Raw genomic sequence first — 19,241 nt, 5'->3', positions numbered from 1 at the left:
AAGTGGACAAGGAATGAATGAATGAATGAAAAACTGAGTGAATAAATGAATGAATGAATGGATAATGTATGAATGAAAGAATGAAGGGAGGAATAAATGTATGAATGATTGGATAAATGAGTGAATAAACGAATGAATGGATGAATGAATGAATGAATGAATGAATGAATGAATAAATAAATGAATGAACAATGAATGAATGAATGATTTATAAATGAATAAATGGATGAAGGAATGAATCAATAAAATGCTATTCAATTTGAATGAAAGAATGAATGGATAAATTGCTATTCCATTTAAATGAAGAAATGAAAAAGAAAAAAAAATTAATCCTGTAAATAGGGAGTTCAATTAAAATATGATCAAGTGGGGCAATTAAGAGTTTTACAATTTAAACTTTAAGGTTAGATGAAATAGATATAAGTAACTAAATAAATTCAATTCTTTATATGTGTCCCCTCCAAAATGTCATGGTCTCAAGTGAGTAAAGAGCTACTCGACTATGCATAAAGATATATGTAGAATGAGGCCCCAGAATTTACTAGTTACTATAAATGAAAAACAATTAACGATTTGTTTACAATGAAATAAAAATAATGATGAAATTTAATTAAAAGAGATAAACAGTGATCGTGGCAGTTACAAATAGAGATATGAATATTTTACGTAACTTATGATAATATGTCAGGTTCATAAGTTTACGTTTCCAGGCAGTTGATGGGCTTGGATGATCTATTCCTCTGATAACAGGATTGGACTCGTAAAATTCCACTTCCAGGCAATTGGTAAGAAGTTATTGTGTAGTCCTTTGACAGCGGGCTTGGGTTTGATCCTTGAAGATTATACAATCAAAGTTAAAAGCTCCGGCGTCTTAATGGTGTAGATATAATATCTACAAAGTCCCAAAAGATAAAAATCTTCCAGTATATATATATAGGAATAGAGCGACTGGCCGTCCGGCATAGATTGTGGAGAGAAAGTGAGTGTAGAGTGTTAGACCTATCAGCTTTTATAATAAGTGGCTACGTGACAGAATGTAGAACGAAAAGTATTCACTAATTAGAAATTAATTCGAGGGAAGGCTATAAAAGGAAAGACGATCTAATATTAGAAGGTAAAGTTTATCTAAGCCTACCGAAATATAACTGGAGTGAGATGAATTCAGTTCTTAATAAAATAAAATTTAATAAGATAATTGTGAACAATCTTTACTGTGACAGGGACCCTCAAATAAATAAATAAATAAATAAATAAATAAATAAATAAGTTAATGGAAAAATAAACTCAACACATTCCGTCCTGTCTGTTTTTAACTAAGCAACTTTTATCAGCTTCTCACTAATTTCAAGGATAATATCAGATCGTAATATAAAAGAGATAGAACAAAATCATATGTCTGAGAATATCACGAAGAAATATTTTTAAAATCATTGTCTGGAATGGAGTGAGAGATCGTGACAAAAAGATTTTGATGAGATCTTATGACAGAATTAATCTCTGAATAAATGTCAATATATTATAGATGAAAAGATATGCAAGTTAGCGTGATTTAATATATGAAAGGATATTATAAATGAATCATTAAAGAAGATCTCGAGAAATGACAATTGATATGGTGTTAATATTGTTATTTTAACCAGTTAACTGCCGTACTCTGGATAGACACGATTTCGAAATTTGGTTAGAAAACTCGGCATTGAAATATCGATTGATTTAATTGACCCTCTTCTTGGCATAAGCTTTAAACCTTGAGTTTTTACCAAGATGATATAAATCGATTGATATTTAAAGGACAAATGTTCTGGCCAACTTATAAATGCGTGTCTGTCCAGAGTCCGCAGTTAATTGGTTAACTACAATCATTGTTTCCATTGCTACTGCTGCTGCTGCTACTACTACTACTACTACTACTACTACTACTACTACTACTACTACTACTACTACTACTACTACTACTACTACTACTACTACTTCTACTATATTCCGGTAATTCAGGGATTGTTTTCAATATTTATGAATTGCATTAGTAAGTGTATTTAAACACATACATTTCTTTTTTTATTCTTGCAGGCCTAATTTTATCAAAGAGGTAACAGAAATTCAATCATAAGAGTCCACAATGTATTTAAGATGTCAAGCTATTGGCAGTTTAACACACCTACCGATCAAACTCACATTCTCAAATGAAAAGAATGAAACTTTTGTCTGACGACACGGAAGAGGAGCTTATCCAAATGACAAAGCTAGCCCACTCTGTTGAGACTGACTGTTCAAATGGAAACAGAAGTCCAACACAAAACTTCAATTCATCAGTCATTCTGGCGTGGGATATTGCATGGAGCACACCCACGGAGAGGTCTATTGATGACGAGGCTAAGTCAGGCCCAGTCCCCAGTGAAGAGCGTCGACTAACAACTTATATAGAAACTAGACAGAATTTCAACTTTTGTCGACATTGGCTGAAGAGGCTCATCATCATCCTGAAGCCGAAACGGTTTAAAGACAGGAAACTTGAGACACTCTACCAACGTTACTTTCTAAAGGTTGATCAAATGACTCAATCTGTCATGATAGGAGTGTGTATTCTTCTCTGTGCCTTCATTCTTGGGATTTACGTCATCGACTATCACGAACAAGGATCATTCCCCAGCCACATTGTCTTTTCAGTCATCATGTCCATGTTTGTCTTCATGGAATGTATATTGTATAGAAACAAACTCGAATCGTGTAACTCAATCACGTGTTGCAAAAGGGAAATCGATCACATTACATTGTCCGTTATATCTTATATAACCGCAATTCTTTTGTTGACACTGGTAGTGACAATGTCGATGGATGAGAGTCTTATCCACATGAGAGATGCAATGTTGGTGACGTTGGTCTTTATCTACATTATATACACAGGTATTCCTCTTCCAATCTGTGGATCGTTCGTGTTTGGAGTAATCATGTCAATTGGGCAGGTGCTGCTTGTCTTGTACGTAAACGAAAAAGACCACAATCCATCTTTATCTCAGATACGGGTAAGAGACATTATTTTTCAAGTTTGTTGGGTTTTTTTCTGTTGTTGTCTTAGTGAAGAATGTGACATTCTAAATCTTGAATGTGTCCTGGAATAGAAAATTCATCAATAGATTAGAAGCAGTCACAATCCGTTTTATTTCATTGAGAATTTTTTTGACACATTGTCATGTTTTGGATGATATTTATTTTAGCCAAATCTCCATTCCTATAGGTTTCCAGCTGAAATGTGGTTCTAGCGTGTCTGCATGTCATCCTTCCTGTGATGTTGTTCTACTGTCGCATGAAACCATAAAATAGTTAAAGAAAACAGCCCAGTAAGGTGTAAGATGTTAGATTGTAATTTTAAAAGAATAATGTCATCAAGATTGACGATCATTCTGTTCTGTAACCAATATTAACGGTCATAATACGAAATTCCCTTTCAAGCAATTTTTCATGGTAGGGTGATTGTTGTCTGATTGAAATCAAGGCAAGATTACAGTATTTCATGTTCTTTCTTAACTGTTAGCTTTTACTATGGCATTCACCTGTTGACAAGTGATTAAAGAGAATCCGAAACGCCACTTAATTTATAGGTCTATTTGATATGGATATCTTCCTTTCTTTAAAATACAGTGTTTTTTTAAATTATTATTGACACATTTCAGGTTGGAATAACTCGAGAGCTATGTAAGATTTCATCAAACGTTTTTTTTTTTGCCACATGTGTAGAATTTATTCAAGTTTTGATCGATATACGTTTTAATACTGTGTGTCCTTTGGTAGCTGGGCTATGACGTCATCAGTAGAAAATGGCACTTTTGACATAAATCGTTTTTTATTTTGGCTTTGTCCGACATGATTCCCCCGAAAGTTTATTTTATTTAACATGTCAATCTAAGAATATCAACTTGGAATATTGTCTTGACACTGTAAAATTATTTTGTGAATGACGTCACCTGAAGACAAAAAGAAAAGAAGCCGTTCGCTCTGCTGCCAAAGACGTTGGGTGAACTGGAGAGACGCTTGCTTCTTCTTCTTCTTCTTCTTCTTCTTCTTCTTCTTCTTCTTCTTCTTCTTCTTCTCTTCTTCTTCTCTGCTGTCGCTGCTCTTGCTGCTGCTTGCTTCTTGCTTCTTCTTCTTCTTCTTCTTCTTCTTCTTCTTCTTCTTCTTCTTCTTCTTCTTCTTCTTCTTCTTCTTCTTCTTCTTCTTCTTCTTCTTCTTCTTCTTCTTCTTCCTCTTCTTCCATTCAGGCCAAAGCTTCAGACTGCAGATTGTATGGCCGTCTTTTCAGTAACAGGAGTTTGAGAGGGAAGCAGGGAGCGATTTTTGAAGTCATCAGTTAAGTCGAAAGGACTTGTTTACAAGTTGTTGGTAGGGAGTTCCAAAGTCGGATGGTGGAGGGGAAGAAAGAGTAAAGATGATGGTTTGTTCTTGTGTGGGGGATTTCAAAATTAAATGCTGAGTTTCATATTTTGTTGTTGTTCTGTTTCAAATGGCTAGTTGGAATTTCGAGTTTTCCATTTTTTGCTTTGTGGAATACGAGGAGTTTGTTGATTGAAATTCTTTCATTTAGCGGTTTCCATTGGAGGTTGTTCATGAGCTGAGTTTCGCTCATATCCCGCTCATAGTTTCCAATGACAAATCTGGCGGCCCAACGTTGAACTTTATCTAGCTCATTGATTTCTTGTGATGTGTGTGGGTCCCACACTGAGCTACTATATCTATATCATCTCCATGCTTTTCACCCGGTCAGGTATAGGCACAGACAAACAGTTCCATCTTTCCCTCTGAGCAATTTTTATTCTTCCAGTCTTCCTTCTCTGTATATCATTCTTTAATTCTCTCATGTTCTTATGGGCTGACATAGTTATAGATTTTTTTTCACATTCAAAAGGGTGGTTGTAACGTGTAGCTTTAGATCGGACAATTATGCAAAAACACGATCACAAGTAAGATATCAGAAAAAAAACTTTAATAAATTTGAATTGAAATGTTGAAAACCAAATTGATGTCGTTGCAGCTGTTGGGGTATTTAAACCTGAAATGTGTCAATATGGTAAAAAACAAACACTGTAAAGTACGATTTATTTTTATAAAGATACCCTTTTCTACTCATGGTATCATAATTCAGCTACGAAAGGGCTCACAGTGTTAAAACGTATATCAATCGAAACGTAACTAAAATATGCACCTATGGCAAAAAAAACTGTTTGATAAAGTCTTTCATCTTTGGAGTTATTAAAATCTGAAATGTGTCAATAATTTAAAAAAACACACACCATATTACTCACAAAGCTTTGTCCAACTATTATTGTGATTTGCACGATGATATACCAGATATCTTTAGTTTTTCTTAGATGGAAAACCTCAAACTTAGATAAATGTTCGAAATTTTGGTCCAATTGATTAAAATAAAATAACATTCCTTTTATTAATCCTCATTGGGAAATGTGTCTTTATGGTCATTCCAAGGGAAGAATGGAATAACCCAGGCGTCAGCAAATTGAGCTAGGACGTAATGACTTGCTAAACACTGCGCGTGGGGTTGTCAAACCCTGTACCTTTCTGGTATGAAGCAAAGAAAATGCCGCTGAGCCAAACATCCCCATTACCATGATCAACTCCTTATTTCTCTCGGTGTTCTGAAGTCATAGTGTCGTATGAACACTTTAGCACATTAAAAATGACTCTTGTAAACATTTAAAAAATGATAGACATTCTGTGCAAAATTGTTCGTCGCAAGGGGAGGGAAAATGGTAAAATGAATGGCATTTACACATTTCTATACATGAATGTCTCACCGTTATCAAATGTTATAGAGATTATTCTAGATATCGCCCTTTATTATTCCTGTACAACTTTTAAACTTTTATTTCTTAAAATTTATTTTCGTTTATCTCTCAGCGCAACAGATGAGGATTTTCATAATCATTTTTATCTGGTTTAATCCCCTCACCATAACATTTGCTGCTCCTTGGATGTCTTTAATCGCTTACTAAAATAATAAACGAAAAAAAGATAAATAGATAAATAAATGAATGAATGAATGAATGAATGAATGAATGAATGAATGAATGAATGAACGAACGAATAAAAAGATAAATACATAACTATATAAAAAAATAAGCTCTTTTTTTCAATAAGCGTTTTTAGTCGCAATCCTTTGGTCATTGTAATCGTTTGAAGTACAGGCAGTTGGAGCGTCAAATTGTGCGAGATTAAAAATTTGACAGGGAAGGTTGATGGCAAATAAAATTTCAGAAAATAGACGTGCTCACTGTCATTTTGTCCATCAAGAAAATTTTCGAGTTTCTTATTCTCTGCAACAAGGGCCAACTATTTTGATCACTAAGTGCCCAAACTTCTAGTAGGTCGTGTTTTGCGGGTGTTACCAGTTTGATGGTTAGAATACCAATCTTTAAATGAAAAAAAGACGAACCCCCCCCCCCCCAAAAAAAAAACAACAAAAAACAAAACCAAACAAACAAACAAAAAAACAAACAAGCAAACAAACAAACAAACAAACAACAAAACACAACAAAAACAAACGATGTGTTTTTTAAAGCACGTGACATGCAAACCTGTTCAAAACTTTATCGAATATTTTTTTTCCAAACCGGAATGATATTCTACGACACACTACGGTATGGGAATTTCATCTTTGTCATTCGTGGTTTATTTATGCAAATTATAACCTCTAGAAATTATAATATTTAACAGAATTCAATCATAGCTAGAGTTATGGACTTTAGTATCTTATTCATATACGTCTCTGGATGGCACCAGGGGAATATATAAGTAAGTCTCAGTTTACTGAAAGTCGAAATAAATTCTTTCACGAAATAATGAATATAAAGAATTTTTCTCTTTATTGTTGTGATTTGGTTGAATAAATTATAGTTTCCACATCTTCCAGCACAGCAAGAAATGATTATGTTATTTGAAGACTTACAGATTAAATGCATGCAATTTTTTTTTTAAATATAATGCAATTTTCTCAGTCTTAATCAAAATGTCATGAGATAAAGTGTAATGGATATTTTCCTCTTTATCACCAGTAATTTGTTGACCTTATACACACTATCATTTATCGCATTTTCCGGACACAGTTCCAGGCTTTTAGTATGCTAAATGTTGTTGCAATTTGTTCGAGGTCTAAGTAATTATTGTGGCTAGATTGACTAAACTACATACCTGATAATGAGTTCACCACAGGCTCACTTCCTTCACCACTACTTCCCGTTCAACGAGCAGATCTGTAAATAAGTGCAAATCAAACATCTGGGCTTTAAAACAGTGAAGGGCGTTTAGTCCTTTTAGTAATGTGCCATCTGCAAACCAATCACTTAAAAAATCTAACAATTAAATAAAATCATCTAGGATAGGAAAAATAAAATACAATAATATAGTGATGACGACGACGATGATGATGATAATAGTAATGGTGTTAATGGCGATAATAATAGTAACAATATTAATAATAATAATGATGATGATGCTGATAATAATAATAATAATAATAATAATAATAATAATAATAAATAATAATAATAATAATAATAATAAATAATAATAATAATAATAATAATAATAATAATAATAATAATAAGCGCGAAACTAAGATAATTATTAAATGATAGATGACTGTTAGATACATTTCCGATTTTATACTTCTTGATCTACGATTGATAATGTATTATTTCTTTTGTTTTAAAGGCTGGAATGGTTTTTCCTTGCCTAACGCGTTATGTCTGGAATTATATACATGCAGAATGATAATGATAATTATCATCTTAGTCCATGGGCAAAGCGTCCTCAGTGTGAACAGAAATTGTTAAAGGGCTCTTGGTACGAATCCAAATTACTTAATATGTCTTTGAGAAATTAAGACATTGCGTGTTGAAGAGCAGTTGTCTGTAGCGAACAACTCGCCCCTTTTCTAGACCAGGAAAGACGTATTCCGTCTGTTACCGATGAGGGTGAGTGGCCTTACTTGTAAGTCTATTTAATTTGTGTCTGGTGTAAATTTAATTAGGGTGACCAAAAAGAGCCACAAAAACATTGGGGCATTGCCAGCTCTCTGGAACTAATCTTGGACGTGGGAAGAAAGTAATGAAAGTAGAAAAGTCCTACAACGCCCTTTTCCAGTTGATACTTTCATCAAGATAAAGTTGGTGGCGTCTGTAACGATATAGTGCTGCTGGGGAATCATACTCGTTAATGTGATTTGTATTATTTCTGATAGAGGGGAATAGTCCAGTATAATCGCCGATCACAGCTATCGCATAATATCGTTATGGCCGTTGTTAGGCATCATAATCATTGTCTTAATGTTGTCACTGTCATCTTCGTTGTCGACGATGTCATCGATAATATCATCATCATCATCATCATTATCATCATCATCATCATCATCATCATCATCATCATCATCATCATCATCATCACCATCACCATCACCACCACCACCACCATCATCATCATCATCATCATCATCACCATCATCATCATCATCATCATCATCATCATCATCATCATCATCATCGCCATCATATTCGTTATCACCATTATCATCAATCAACATTATTTCCTTCCCCATAATCGTCAGACAAATCGTGATCTAAGTAATGTTGAATAGTGATATATTTTGATGTTAGTTGAAATTGGGGAAAACGAGAATAAGCAGTCGACAAGTCTACATTGTCTCGAGCTGTAAAAATATCTACTAGAGTTTTGTTTTTTGTCTGTAAACGATACCTATTCCCCCAATATTTATCATGTTAACCAATCTCTGACAGATGAATACTTTTTTGAAATAAATGCTATAAATCGTTTTGGTTTTGATATGGATTAGCGTCCTGCAACAAAATATCACAATGACAATGAAAAGTCATTCAATTATCACAAACAGATTTATCTTCAGATATTGGCGAGATTGTGTTATTTGCTCCAGGTAGACTACCTCTCAATTAACTTCCTACACGGGTCCCTCGCAACAAGAAATTACACACCTTATTGTGTGCCCTGCACTTAAAGGGCCATTAAACCTTTTACTTTCTATGCCAGCCTTTTAAAATGTTTCCTCACATCAGACTATCGCTAGCGATTTGAAAAGGGATCTTCTTGAAATCATGTCTCCTGTGACCTTTCATAGTATTTAAAGATGGGCGTCTATTTATAAATTGCTTTAGGGGTTATACTCTCGGCTATAAATATGTTTTTTTAAAAAACATCTTCATTATTTCCCCGCATCACACCCGTATATTTTCTAACCCTACAGCATATTCCACTCAGGTTTTGTGTAATAAAAAAGACAGGCATCTTCCCACTCATCCTTTTTTCTATGGAATATTTTTGCTTGCTACCTCGGGCTATTGAATCTTCACGAATGAAATTATAAATTTGTTTGCTTAACACGATTTTCAAGGGAGCAGCATGGCTTGCGGACAGGCATTTATAAAAGTGTTTTGCGTTTCTGAATCTTCTCTTTCTCTTTGTAAATAGAGCCCTGCACATCACGCGCCTTCACATCCATTTTCATTAGCTTGAGTGACATAATGGCCGTGAAAAAAAAGAAAGACACAGAGAACACTGGAACGCTGCAAATACAATTTTTTAGCTATGATAGAATTGAATTAGAATTTTTTAGATGAAAGGATTTTGATGTGATCATCAATGGATTAATATTAAGAATTAGGACTCGCAAATTAGATATTTTAAAGACGATACATCCGTCGATCATCATCTATATTTTTTTAAAAAGCGGATGGAATATTTTAGCTTAAAAATGATGTGCTAATCCCGGAACTTTCCATGATTTTTTTTATCTATCGTATTCATTTCAATTTATTAGAATTGCTCCTTGGAGACTTTATTAGTATTAGTGGTGTTCATCATATTTTGATGCATCTCCTGAATTTTAAGTCATTTAAACGTTTTATAACATTTTATTGAAATAATTATGCAATGACCTTGAATTAATCACGATAGGAAATATCCTCGAGTTAACGAACGTTTCAATACGAGTTTATATTAAGATATATTGCCAAGGAGCATGGGGTCTTTTCTTTATACAAAGTCAAGCGATGTTGATTGTGATTATGGTTGTGTTCTTGAGACACACCATCCTTTAAATAACAGATTCAAATATAAATAAATCTCTCTAGTTATAGTGTAAATTAAGTATTCCCTCGTCGAGATATTATGATAGAGCCAATAGAGCCAGCATTTACCCAGGTATTTGTACCTTCAAACGGATAATAACAATCAATTGTGATTTATCTCTTTGGGCTGTACGCTCATCTACAGCAAAGTCTTTTTTCGCCAGATTACTAAACCTAGCCACTCCATTTCCACAAGGCAAACAGGGGGCCGAACAAAAGTCGAGTGAATCCAAGACCTCTCCTTTTGTCTTTAAGTCGATTTCTCTACCAATTGAAACCATTTGCGACACCTTATTATAGACAGTGGCAGATATGGTAATTATTGGTATTATAAAAAGAGGGTCCAACAGGGGTCTTATACTTTTTGAAATAAAAATCGGACTCCGTATGATCTACTGCGTGGGAATCAATGAAGCATTATGCATGAGGAATCCGTGGAAAATGGGACATATGAATTTGTATATTTTAATTTGAATTAGTTAATTATAGTTGTGCCGCACGGTTTATTGTGTGTTATATATATATATATATATATATATATATATATATATATATATATATATATATATATATATATATATATATATATGTATAAACCTTGAACATGTGTGGGTTATTCCTTTTAGATTGAAAGAGCGTCGGTTTGAATCAGTTGAAACATCCTCGTAGTGACTAATCACAGTTTGACTTTAATAAGAAGTTGACGCTTATTATACAATTTTATTTGGAATGAAAATAAAATAAAATGTTGAAACCTATTTAGACTACAGCAATAAATGTAGACTTCAAAGATTTGTGAAAAATAAAATAATTGTGTCCTATCTAGTGCTGCACCTTTGGCATTATACAAAAGAGCTAGGTCACTATTGGAAAATAATAAAAGTACATTTCTGACATTTAGAAATGTTTGTGATTTTCAATATTAGATACAGAGAGATGATCGTTGAACTTGTAATATCAATCTAATACAAATATGCTACTTAAGGCTTTGAATCCAAAGGAAAACGACCAGTAAGATGAGTGAAGCTTCAATAAATGGTGTAAGTCAGATAGATGCTTGTTGGCATTTCTCGGTTCATTTCTCGAAAAAAAAATAAAAACAGATGTGAAACAAATATTGATGAATTTTGTTGAAGATAAAATTTGATAAATACACAAACATAACGTGTAGATCTAATATCGAAGAGGAAATGTCAAGACGATTTATTTTGGAGTCAGAGGGAAAATAAATTACACTTCTATACTTGTATTTCTTCACTTTCTTGCACCTAACTCCAGTTCTTATGTCCTTGTAAACATTACACTTTCGTATGTATTTATTTCTATATTTTATTTCTAAATATAATTCATTTCTTCCATGATATTTTTTTTCTCTTGTAACATCACCATATCTAAAATCATGTTTTGATAAATAATAAGGAAACCCGAAACGTCAACAATCGTTTGTGATATGTTAATTATTGAAGCATTACATATTATCTTCGTTCTCGTTTTCCTTTTGATATAAGTCAATGCCTACAGCATCATGGCGGAAATCCTAGTATTTACAAGAATCCGTAGCCAATCCAGCCGTACTCTGGAAAAGAAAACAACTCATTTTATAAATTACGGCTGGAAAACTTGTTGAAGTATGAATTTTCTTACCATTTTTTTAAAACTTTTTTTTTCAGAGTACGGTAATAATAATAACAATAATAATATAATAATAATAATAATAAATAATAATAATAATAATAATATAATAATAATAATAATAATAATAATAATAATAATAATAATAATAATAATAATAATAATAATATATAATAATAATAATAATAATAATAATAATAATAATAATAATAATAATAATAATAATAATAATAATAAAATAATAATAATAATAAAATAATAATAATAATAATAATAATAATAATAATAATAATAATAATAATAATAATAATAATAATAATAATAATAATAATAATAATAATAATAAATAATAATAATAATAATAATAATAATAATAATAATAATAATAATAATCATAACAATAATAAACAACTCTTAACATTGCTTGACTTTTCATACAAGACGAGACACCGTACTGCTAAGCTACTGAGCCACATGGCGGCTTTCATTAATTTAAATTTTCATTGTTTTGAACACAGTCGAATTCCATCAATGTTTCAAATTCTCCTGTTGTCGACATTATTCTCTTGTTCTAAAACTCCAGCCACTCTTATTTTGCTTCGCTAATCCCCTCCAATAGAACAACTGCAAATGTTGATTTAGAGGCCTCATGAATACTAATTAGGTATTCCCTATAAATAGCGTTGATCTGTTACCTGCCTCCTCATTTCAGTTCTCTTCTGAGCAAAGCCCGTCCTTCTAACTGGAAGACAAGACTGAGGAGATTTAAAATAGTCTGATCAATTATATCAATGTTACTTTGGTACTTGCATGTCCTCTTAAACGTTTTGAGATTTGTCTTGCAATGGTCATTTAAAACAAATTAACAACTTTTTTATGAAAAAACCAATTACCACAGCGACTTACTATCTCTTTGCAATGGTTCAAGACTAAATATTTTAAAATTATTGTTTTTAGAAATAATGTAAATAAAATAAACTCAATTTAAAATTCCGCGTTCAAGACTAGAATCTGTTTCATAATTAAATACACAAACAACAGCATCTTTGTCTTTTCTTGTTTGTTGCAAACGCGGTATTCAAAGCTTAAATCAAAGTTGAATCAACAATAATTGTCAGTAGTATATTTAAAAATGTGTTTAATATCATGTATTTCACGTTGTCGGTGATCTTTTGTGATATAGATTAGCCTATTTGTCCAAAGTTGTTTCTTGTGTTAAGGGGCAACTTACTTTCCCGGTGATTCCAGTCAGCTTACTCTTTAATGGTTAAAATCAATTTCTTTCCGTACATGCGTTAAAACACATAATCCCAGTATGTGTCTGTGTGTGTGTGTGTGTGTGTGTGTGTGTGTGTGTTTGTGTTTATTCGTAAGTAAGAAATGTATATGCATCATTCCCATAGAGTGTTCGACAATTGAAAGAGTGCGATTTATGTCTATGTTCTCACCCTTTTTGTAATCTTGCCTACAATAATGTTTCTACCTTCGGCTTCGTCTGGGCGAAATAAAATGGCAAAATTCGTTCTTGTGGATACTTATTACACAGCTGTATGCAAGAAGTATGTCGTAATGAAAAAAAAAAAAAAACTAGAATACCTTATCTTGCGATGTTCAATGAATTCAGGGAGAAAGTCGACACATTGCCTCTGCATTGAAAAGCCAAAGCAATGACATCGTTAGTGGTAAAACCACTACTGTTCTACACAGAATCTGTCACCATTCAAAATCATGAATCGACGATGCGCCAGGAGGCCATTGAACTGATAATATTAAAGATCGGATGTAAAATCCAGTTACCAATACCTACTAGAGTTGAGAAAACGATTAGGGGAAACATGAAAAATGGAGCGTGGGGAACTTTGAATGTTTAAAAGAGACAAAAAATATATGTTTATGTGTTTGGTCAATCAGTGTTCATGCATTACAAGTCAACTCTGATATGTACCCTTGCTGTATTGGTGTTTTTTTTTTTTTACAGTGTCTTCATCGCCTATAACTACACTTTCATATTTTAGTCGAGTGGGCAAATACAAAGTGCCTTACCCAGATTACAACGTCGAGGCGAGTTTTGCAATCATTGCTAACATCACCCAATAACTGACCTCTCTCAATGTCGTTTGACTTTGTTACACAAAGAAATAGTAAACCGCACAACCACTGATCCTGCAAGTAGGATTTAACCTACAACAGTCACTAACCACGATTACTTTCACTTAACTTTCACAAAATCAGAGGCACGTAGTGACCAATCATAACTGATGGTAGCGTCATTCAATCAATTGAAGTATTTAAAACGGGAATGTTTGCCCAATATGAATAGGTTTTGAATGGTTTTAAAAATTACAAAAATGGCTTTATCCGTTTTAATTGGACCAAGGCAAACATTGTCATGTGAAAAACCCTTTCCGTCTCGAGTACTTCCTTCTTCGCCGAAATGGTACACGTATAATTTGTAGGACCAAATTGATATTTGACATTACAAATATAGTACCTTATAATATCTTTGCTATTTTATTTCTATCAGTTGCTTTGTAATATTGCATTGTCTCTAATCAACACTATTATCACGAAAAGATTATAATGTGAATCCATTAACCATCTCCGTCACTAGTTTTAAAGAATTAGAATTGTACCAATGATTCATAATCACGAGAGATTTGCTTTTAGCGAAGCTCAGGAAACTAAATAACAAACAAACAAACAAACAAACGAACAAAGCTTTCTCGTAAAATGCCATCGCTCGTAAAACAATGTAAATAATTTAAACACTAATGTCAAAATTGCCATTTAGTTTCTTTTAATGCATCAATCTTTATTTTTGATATGAATAAAATATTTTATGGAAAGAATGCATTTGTTGATTCAAAAATGTTCAAAATGCTATCAACACTCGTTGGGAATTTTATAAAAATTAAAAGGTTTGGTTTTCAAATCCATGCAAATGATTTTTCACACATGGTTTGGCAAGAGGGAATGAGATTTCAAAACAGATTTAAGAGTAGCGCCCCATTGTTGGAAGCCGCGTCTTGACAACCGACAGACGCTATCGCCATTATTAGTACCAATCATTAGCGGGAAGTTCAGTAAGTTTAGGAAGGGTTGTCTCATCGTATTGTATTATTTATCAACATCTTTTATTTTTTAATTTGTAGTCTACATCATATTTTGTTAACATTTCATAATGGAGAAAACTAAAGAAAAAATCTACGTTGATTATGATATGCATTTTTGTACAGAAATATGAATAATAAATTTTGTATTTGGAGCGCTTGGCTTGTAGTTGGTTTGTTTACAGATAACTTCTCCGCCGGTGACGTCCAATCAAGGGACGCTACTCTTCCGCTAATCTCATTCCCTATAGATAGTTTGCGCTTGGCTAAGAAGCTCATAACATTGCCATCCGGAAGTATAACGGACCAACACACAAAACATTGTGTAATCATGAACTTTTATAGTCGCGGTAATACAGTTTAGTGAGAATCACTCACAAACGCGGATGGCAAAATACAATAACAAAGGCTTGAGCGACGTCATCTTCGAACTATCTATAGGTGTTCTGATATGGGAAAAACGAAAAGTGGGTCAGCAATTCTTTACCTCTGACCTTCCACTCTCCACCCGACCAACTGAAGTTGTACAAAATTTTAAAAAATAATATAGTAAAGATAATAAGTTTAAAGACTGACTTTTGAGCTGTTATTTTTGTTTGTTTCTTCTTTGTTTTTTTTTTATCCTAAAACTAAATTGACCGAACACTTTGCCTTCGCGATTGCATCGGTGATTCTCGAAATAAAAATTCGCGCCCCAAGACATGGTAAGGGGGGGGGGGGCATTTCTTCTTCTTCTTCTTCTTCTTCTTCTTCTTCTTCTTCTTCTTCTTCTTCTTCTTCTTCTTCTTCTTCTTCTTCTTCTTCTTCTTCTTCTTCTTCTTCTTCTTCTTCTTCTGCTGCTGCTGCTGCTCCTCCTCCTCCTCCTCTCTTCCTCCTCCCCATCTTTTTTTTCTTCTCTTATTGTATACTTCCTTAGCTTTCAATAGCCCTATCACACTCTCCCTTCTCTCACTCTTTCTTTCTTTCTCTCTCTCTCTCTCTCTATCTCTCTCTCTCTCTCTCTCTCTCGTCATTTATTATTTTATTTTTAGGTCTTTTCTACTTGGTCAAAACTTTTTTCTCATAAAGCATCCGGTCAATTTCATTATCATAACCTAATCAGTTTTCTATAAATCCTCTGAATATGACATCCCTTTTCTTTCAACATTTGAAGATTTTATACCGGTTTTTAAAGAAAGAAAACAACTATCCCAACTGGAAACCAATAAAAAAAAAAGATGAAGAAAGAATGTTTTAGCGTAGGTTAAAGGATTATTTGTACGACTTCTTATTGACCTTTAAGCTGCCTTCAAAACCATTAAGAATTAATTGTCGGAAAAAGATCTTGCAGACCTGCAGTCACTTGCAAATTATCGAGACCAATGACGGGAATTCATCAATAAAATTAGACCAGCTGCTGCCTAAACGTCTCAGTCTGTTGACTAAGAGGCGGACGGCAAGAAGTCAGTTTGAGAGAAAGTAAACATGCATTTCTATACACATCTTTTATGGTTCCTCGTTTTGAATCGCCAATAAATCTTAAAATGATCTGAGCCGATTTCCTGTCTTTGTGAAGACGCCCTGTGGTCAGTGCGTCACAAAAGCTATAACTGACGTCAACAAAGGATTATAGTCTCTCCCTACTACTGCCACCCTTCTCCATCCCTTCTCACGTCTCTGGTTAACGCGTTCACTCACCATTGTCAGCTTTGACTAATCCTCTTTTGTTCTTCATTGACTTGCCTTATTTTGTTGTACTTTCGAGGTTGGAATGAAAACTTGATGTGAATTTAAATAGAATGGCAAATAAGCGTAATGGTTGGCTTCTTTTCTGACCGGTTCGATTAATGACCAGTCCTATAAACAGTGACACTGTTCTCTTTTGAGTAATCAAAAAAGTACATTCTCCATTTTATATGACAGCTTTTAGAGTCACATTCTTATCCCCTTCGAATAATGTTTTTATTGTTTTTATTCAGGTTCAAATTCTCTTCATGAATGTCTTAAAATTTAGAAGAGCCAAGGTTCTTTGAGTGGAGCAAATATAAAATAATTCTGGATGCCAAATACCTTTGGAAAATTTAATAGTAGAGAGAGCAATGCTGTCAAATCGGAGAATATTAAGTTATTATGTTCAGAAGATTGTATTAGATATACGCTTCAAAAGGTAATCTACCATTTTGACACATTCAACTGGCCCCCATGCTCTTCTCCCTTTTAAAACTTCTAAGCATTTGGTAACGATTTTTTTCATAATGGTAAGAACGTAGATCGGTGCGTCTTAATTGCAAATAGGTTGTGTATACGCGAAGGAAGGCACCGAATGACTACTTTTGTTGTAGGCAAGCACTCTAAAATATTTACCATCAGAATGTGCTTACTAGGTTTGATTACAAGTGAATTTCCTCAGAAAAATACACACATAATAAGAGTAGCTACAATCTAGTTTCTGGATTTTATTCAACTTGACTAATTAAAATATATTTAATACGAAGTACGATGCAAATTAAAAGTTTCATTTTATTTTACTGCTAAAAGCAATACCAAAAAAAATTTAAAAAAAAGGGGGGGGGAACCCCCCTCCCAAAAACAAACAACTAAAACAAAACAACACAAAACAAACTTTATGGTTATTAATGAATCGAGTGCAGAAGATTAATTATGGGGAGGTGAATCATACTCCGAGGTGAGAGCCTGTTTAAACAGAATAATATCAAATAGCTATCTTTCTTCTGTGCAACTCATATTAGTATTAGCCAAGTGTGGTTATTGGTTGATAATCTTCATAATTTTAACAGAAATATCAAAAGCCGATTCAATTAAACATTCATTTGCAAGGCTCAACGGATCAAATCGAAACAACACAGCTTTTTGTCATTGTAATGATCTGTTATGTAGATTACTCGTGTAACCGAATTTAAAATGGGTTTACGTATAATTTCAACAATGATAATAGATGGCATTTCTATAGTGCATTTTCAAAATTATATAATGCTCAATGCGCTTTACATTGGTTGAAGAAAAATATTTTTTAAAATGCATCTCTCGTGCCACAACCCACAATCCCCCACACATGCAGACCCACAATTGAATATTCACACATAGGCTTATAACCATAAAGTATGTCCCAGATTTAAAATAAGCAATCGTGAAAAGGAAATGTTTAGTTTCGATTAAAGGAATTAATAGTTGGTTGTTCCTTGATGGTTCTAGGGAAAGAATTCCATACACTGGGTCCCATGACAGAAAAGGATCGCCCGCCAAAAATAGCTAAAATTGATCTACGTTCGGCCAAAAGATTTTTTGTTCATATTCGATTCCCCCCCCCCCCCCGCCCGCGCCATTAAAGAAAAGTATTAGTCTCTTTTATTATTATTATTATTATTATTATTATTATTATTATTATTATTATTATTATTATTATTATTATTATTATTATTATTATTATTATTATTATTATTATTATTATTATTATTATTATTATTATTATTATTATTATATTATTATTATTGTTGTTAGTTATTATTATTATTATTATTATTATTATTATTATTATTATTATTATTATTATTATTATTATTATTATTATAATATTATTATTATTATTATTATTATTATTATTATTATTATTATTATTATTATTATTATTATTATTATTATTATTATTATTATTATTATTATTATTATTATCACGATGGTGAGTCAAAAAGTAATTATAGGGCAAATATCCCACTGAGTTCATTTCTTTTTCATGTGACGTCATAGTTGGCTCAATTGCACTTACACTTGTACTCTGTAAACCAAAAGTTGAAAATTTTAATTCTGTCAAATTGTGATAAAGTTATGGCAGTTCAAAATGGCTGTCCCCACGAATGTCCGTCAGCGACTGGAAGCTGTCATTGAATTTCTTGTTTTCGAAGAAGAAACCTCGAGTAATATTTTGAAACGCCCTGGGAAAGTTTTTAAAACTAAGGCGTTTTGTAGAGGCATTGTTTTTAGGTGGGTGGAACGTGTATCTCGTAATTTAGAAGAAAGCGAGACGCAATCCAACACCTAACCTGAAACCCCCTCGACCATGTCTTTATCTCACAAATCTTGTGATGGTCGCTATCCAAGCAGTGTGAACTCAGTGAATCAAATAAAGACAGAAGCATTGATCAGATCTGATAGAAGAACTTCTTGATGAGATAGCAGGTACAAATAGACATTAAAGGGATTGAAAGCAAGAATTCGTCGAGTCAGACCGGATTTGGAGATGGAACGAGAACTGTTTCTTCTGGACAATGTCCTTCCACACATGTGTCATGAAAAGGGAGGTAATCGATGGACAATGCAGTCTCACCCTCCTCCG

At 33.1% G+C, this 19,241-nt stretch overlaps 1 protein-coding gene across 1 annotated transcript in view; it reads left to right on the top strand.

Annotated features, from left to right (window-relative positions):
- The first annotated feature begins 2,081 nt into the window (after positions 1-2,081).
- The window catches only part of LOC144964252 (adenylate cyclase type 5-like), a 128,517-nt gene continuing 111,357 nt past the window's right edge, over positions 2,082-19,241 (top strand). Inside the window, exon 1 of the mRNA XM_078898310.1 lies at positions 2,082-3,023. Coding sequence (XP_078754436.1) covers positions 2,184-3,023 — 840 coding nt within the window. The 5' untranslated portion in view covers positions 2,082-2,183. The remainder of the gene's footprint in view (positions 3,024-19,241) is intronic.

Source organism: Berghia stephanieae, chromosome 2 (genome assembly GCF_034508935.2).
Source record: "Berghia stephanieae isolate SIO BIC M18660-M18661 chromosome 2, UCSD_Bste_1.3, whole genome shotgun sequence".
Taxonomy (NCBI): domain Eukaryota; kingdom Metazoa; phylum Mollusca; class Gastropoda; order Nudibranchia; family Aeolidiidae; genus Berghia; species Berghia stephanieae.
Note: the sequence above shows the minus strand (reverse complement) of the source record. Positions and strands in the feature narration are given on the sequence as shown.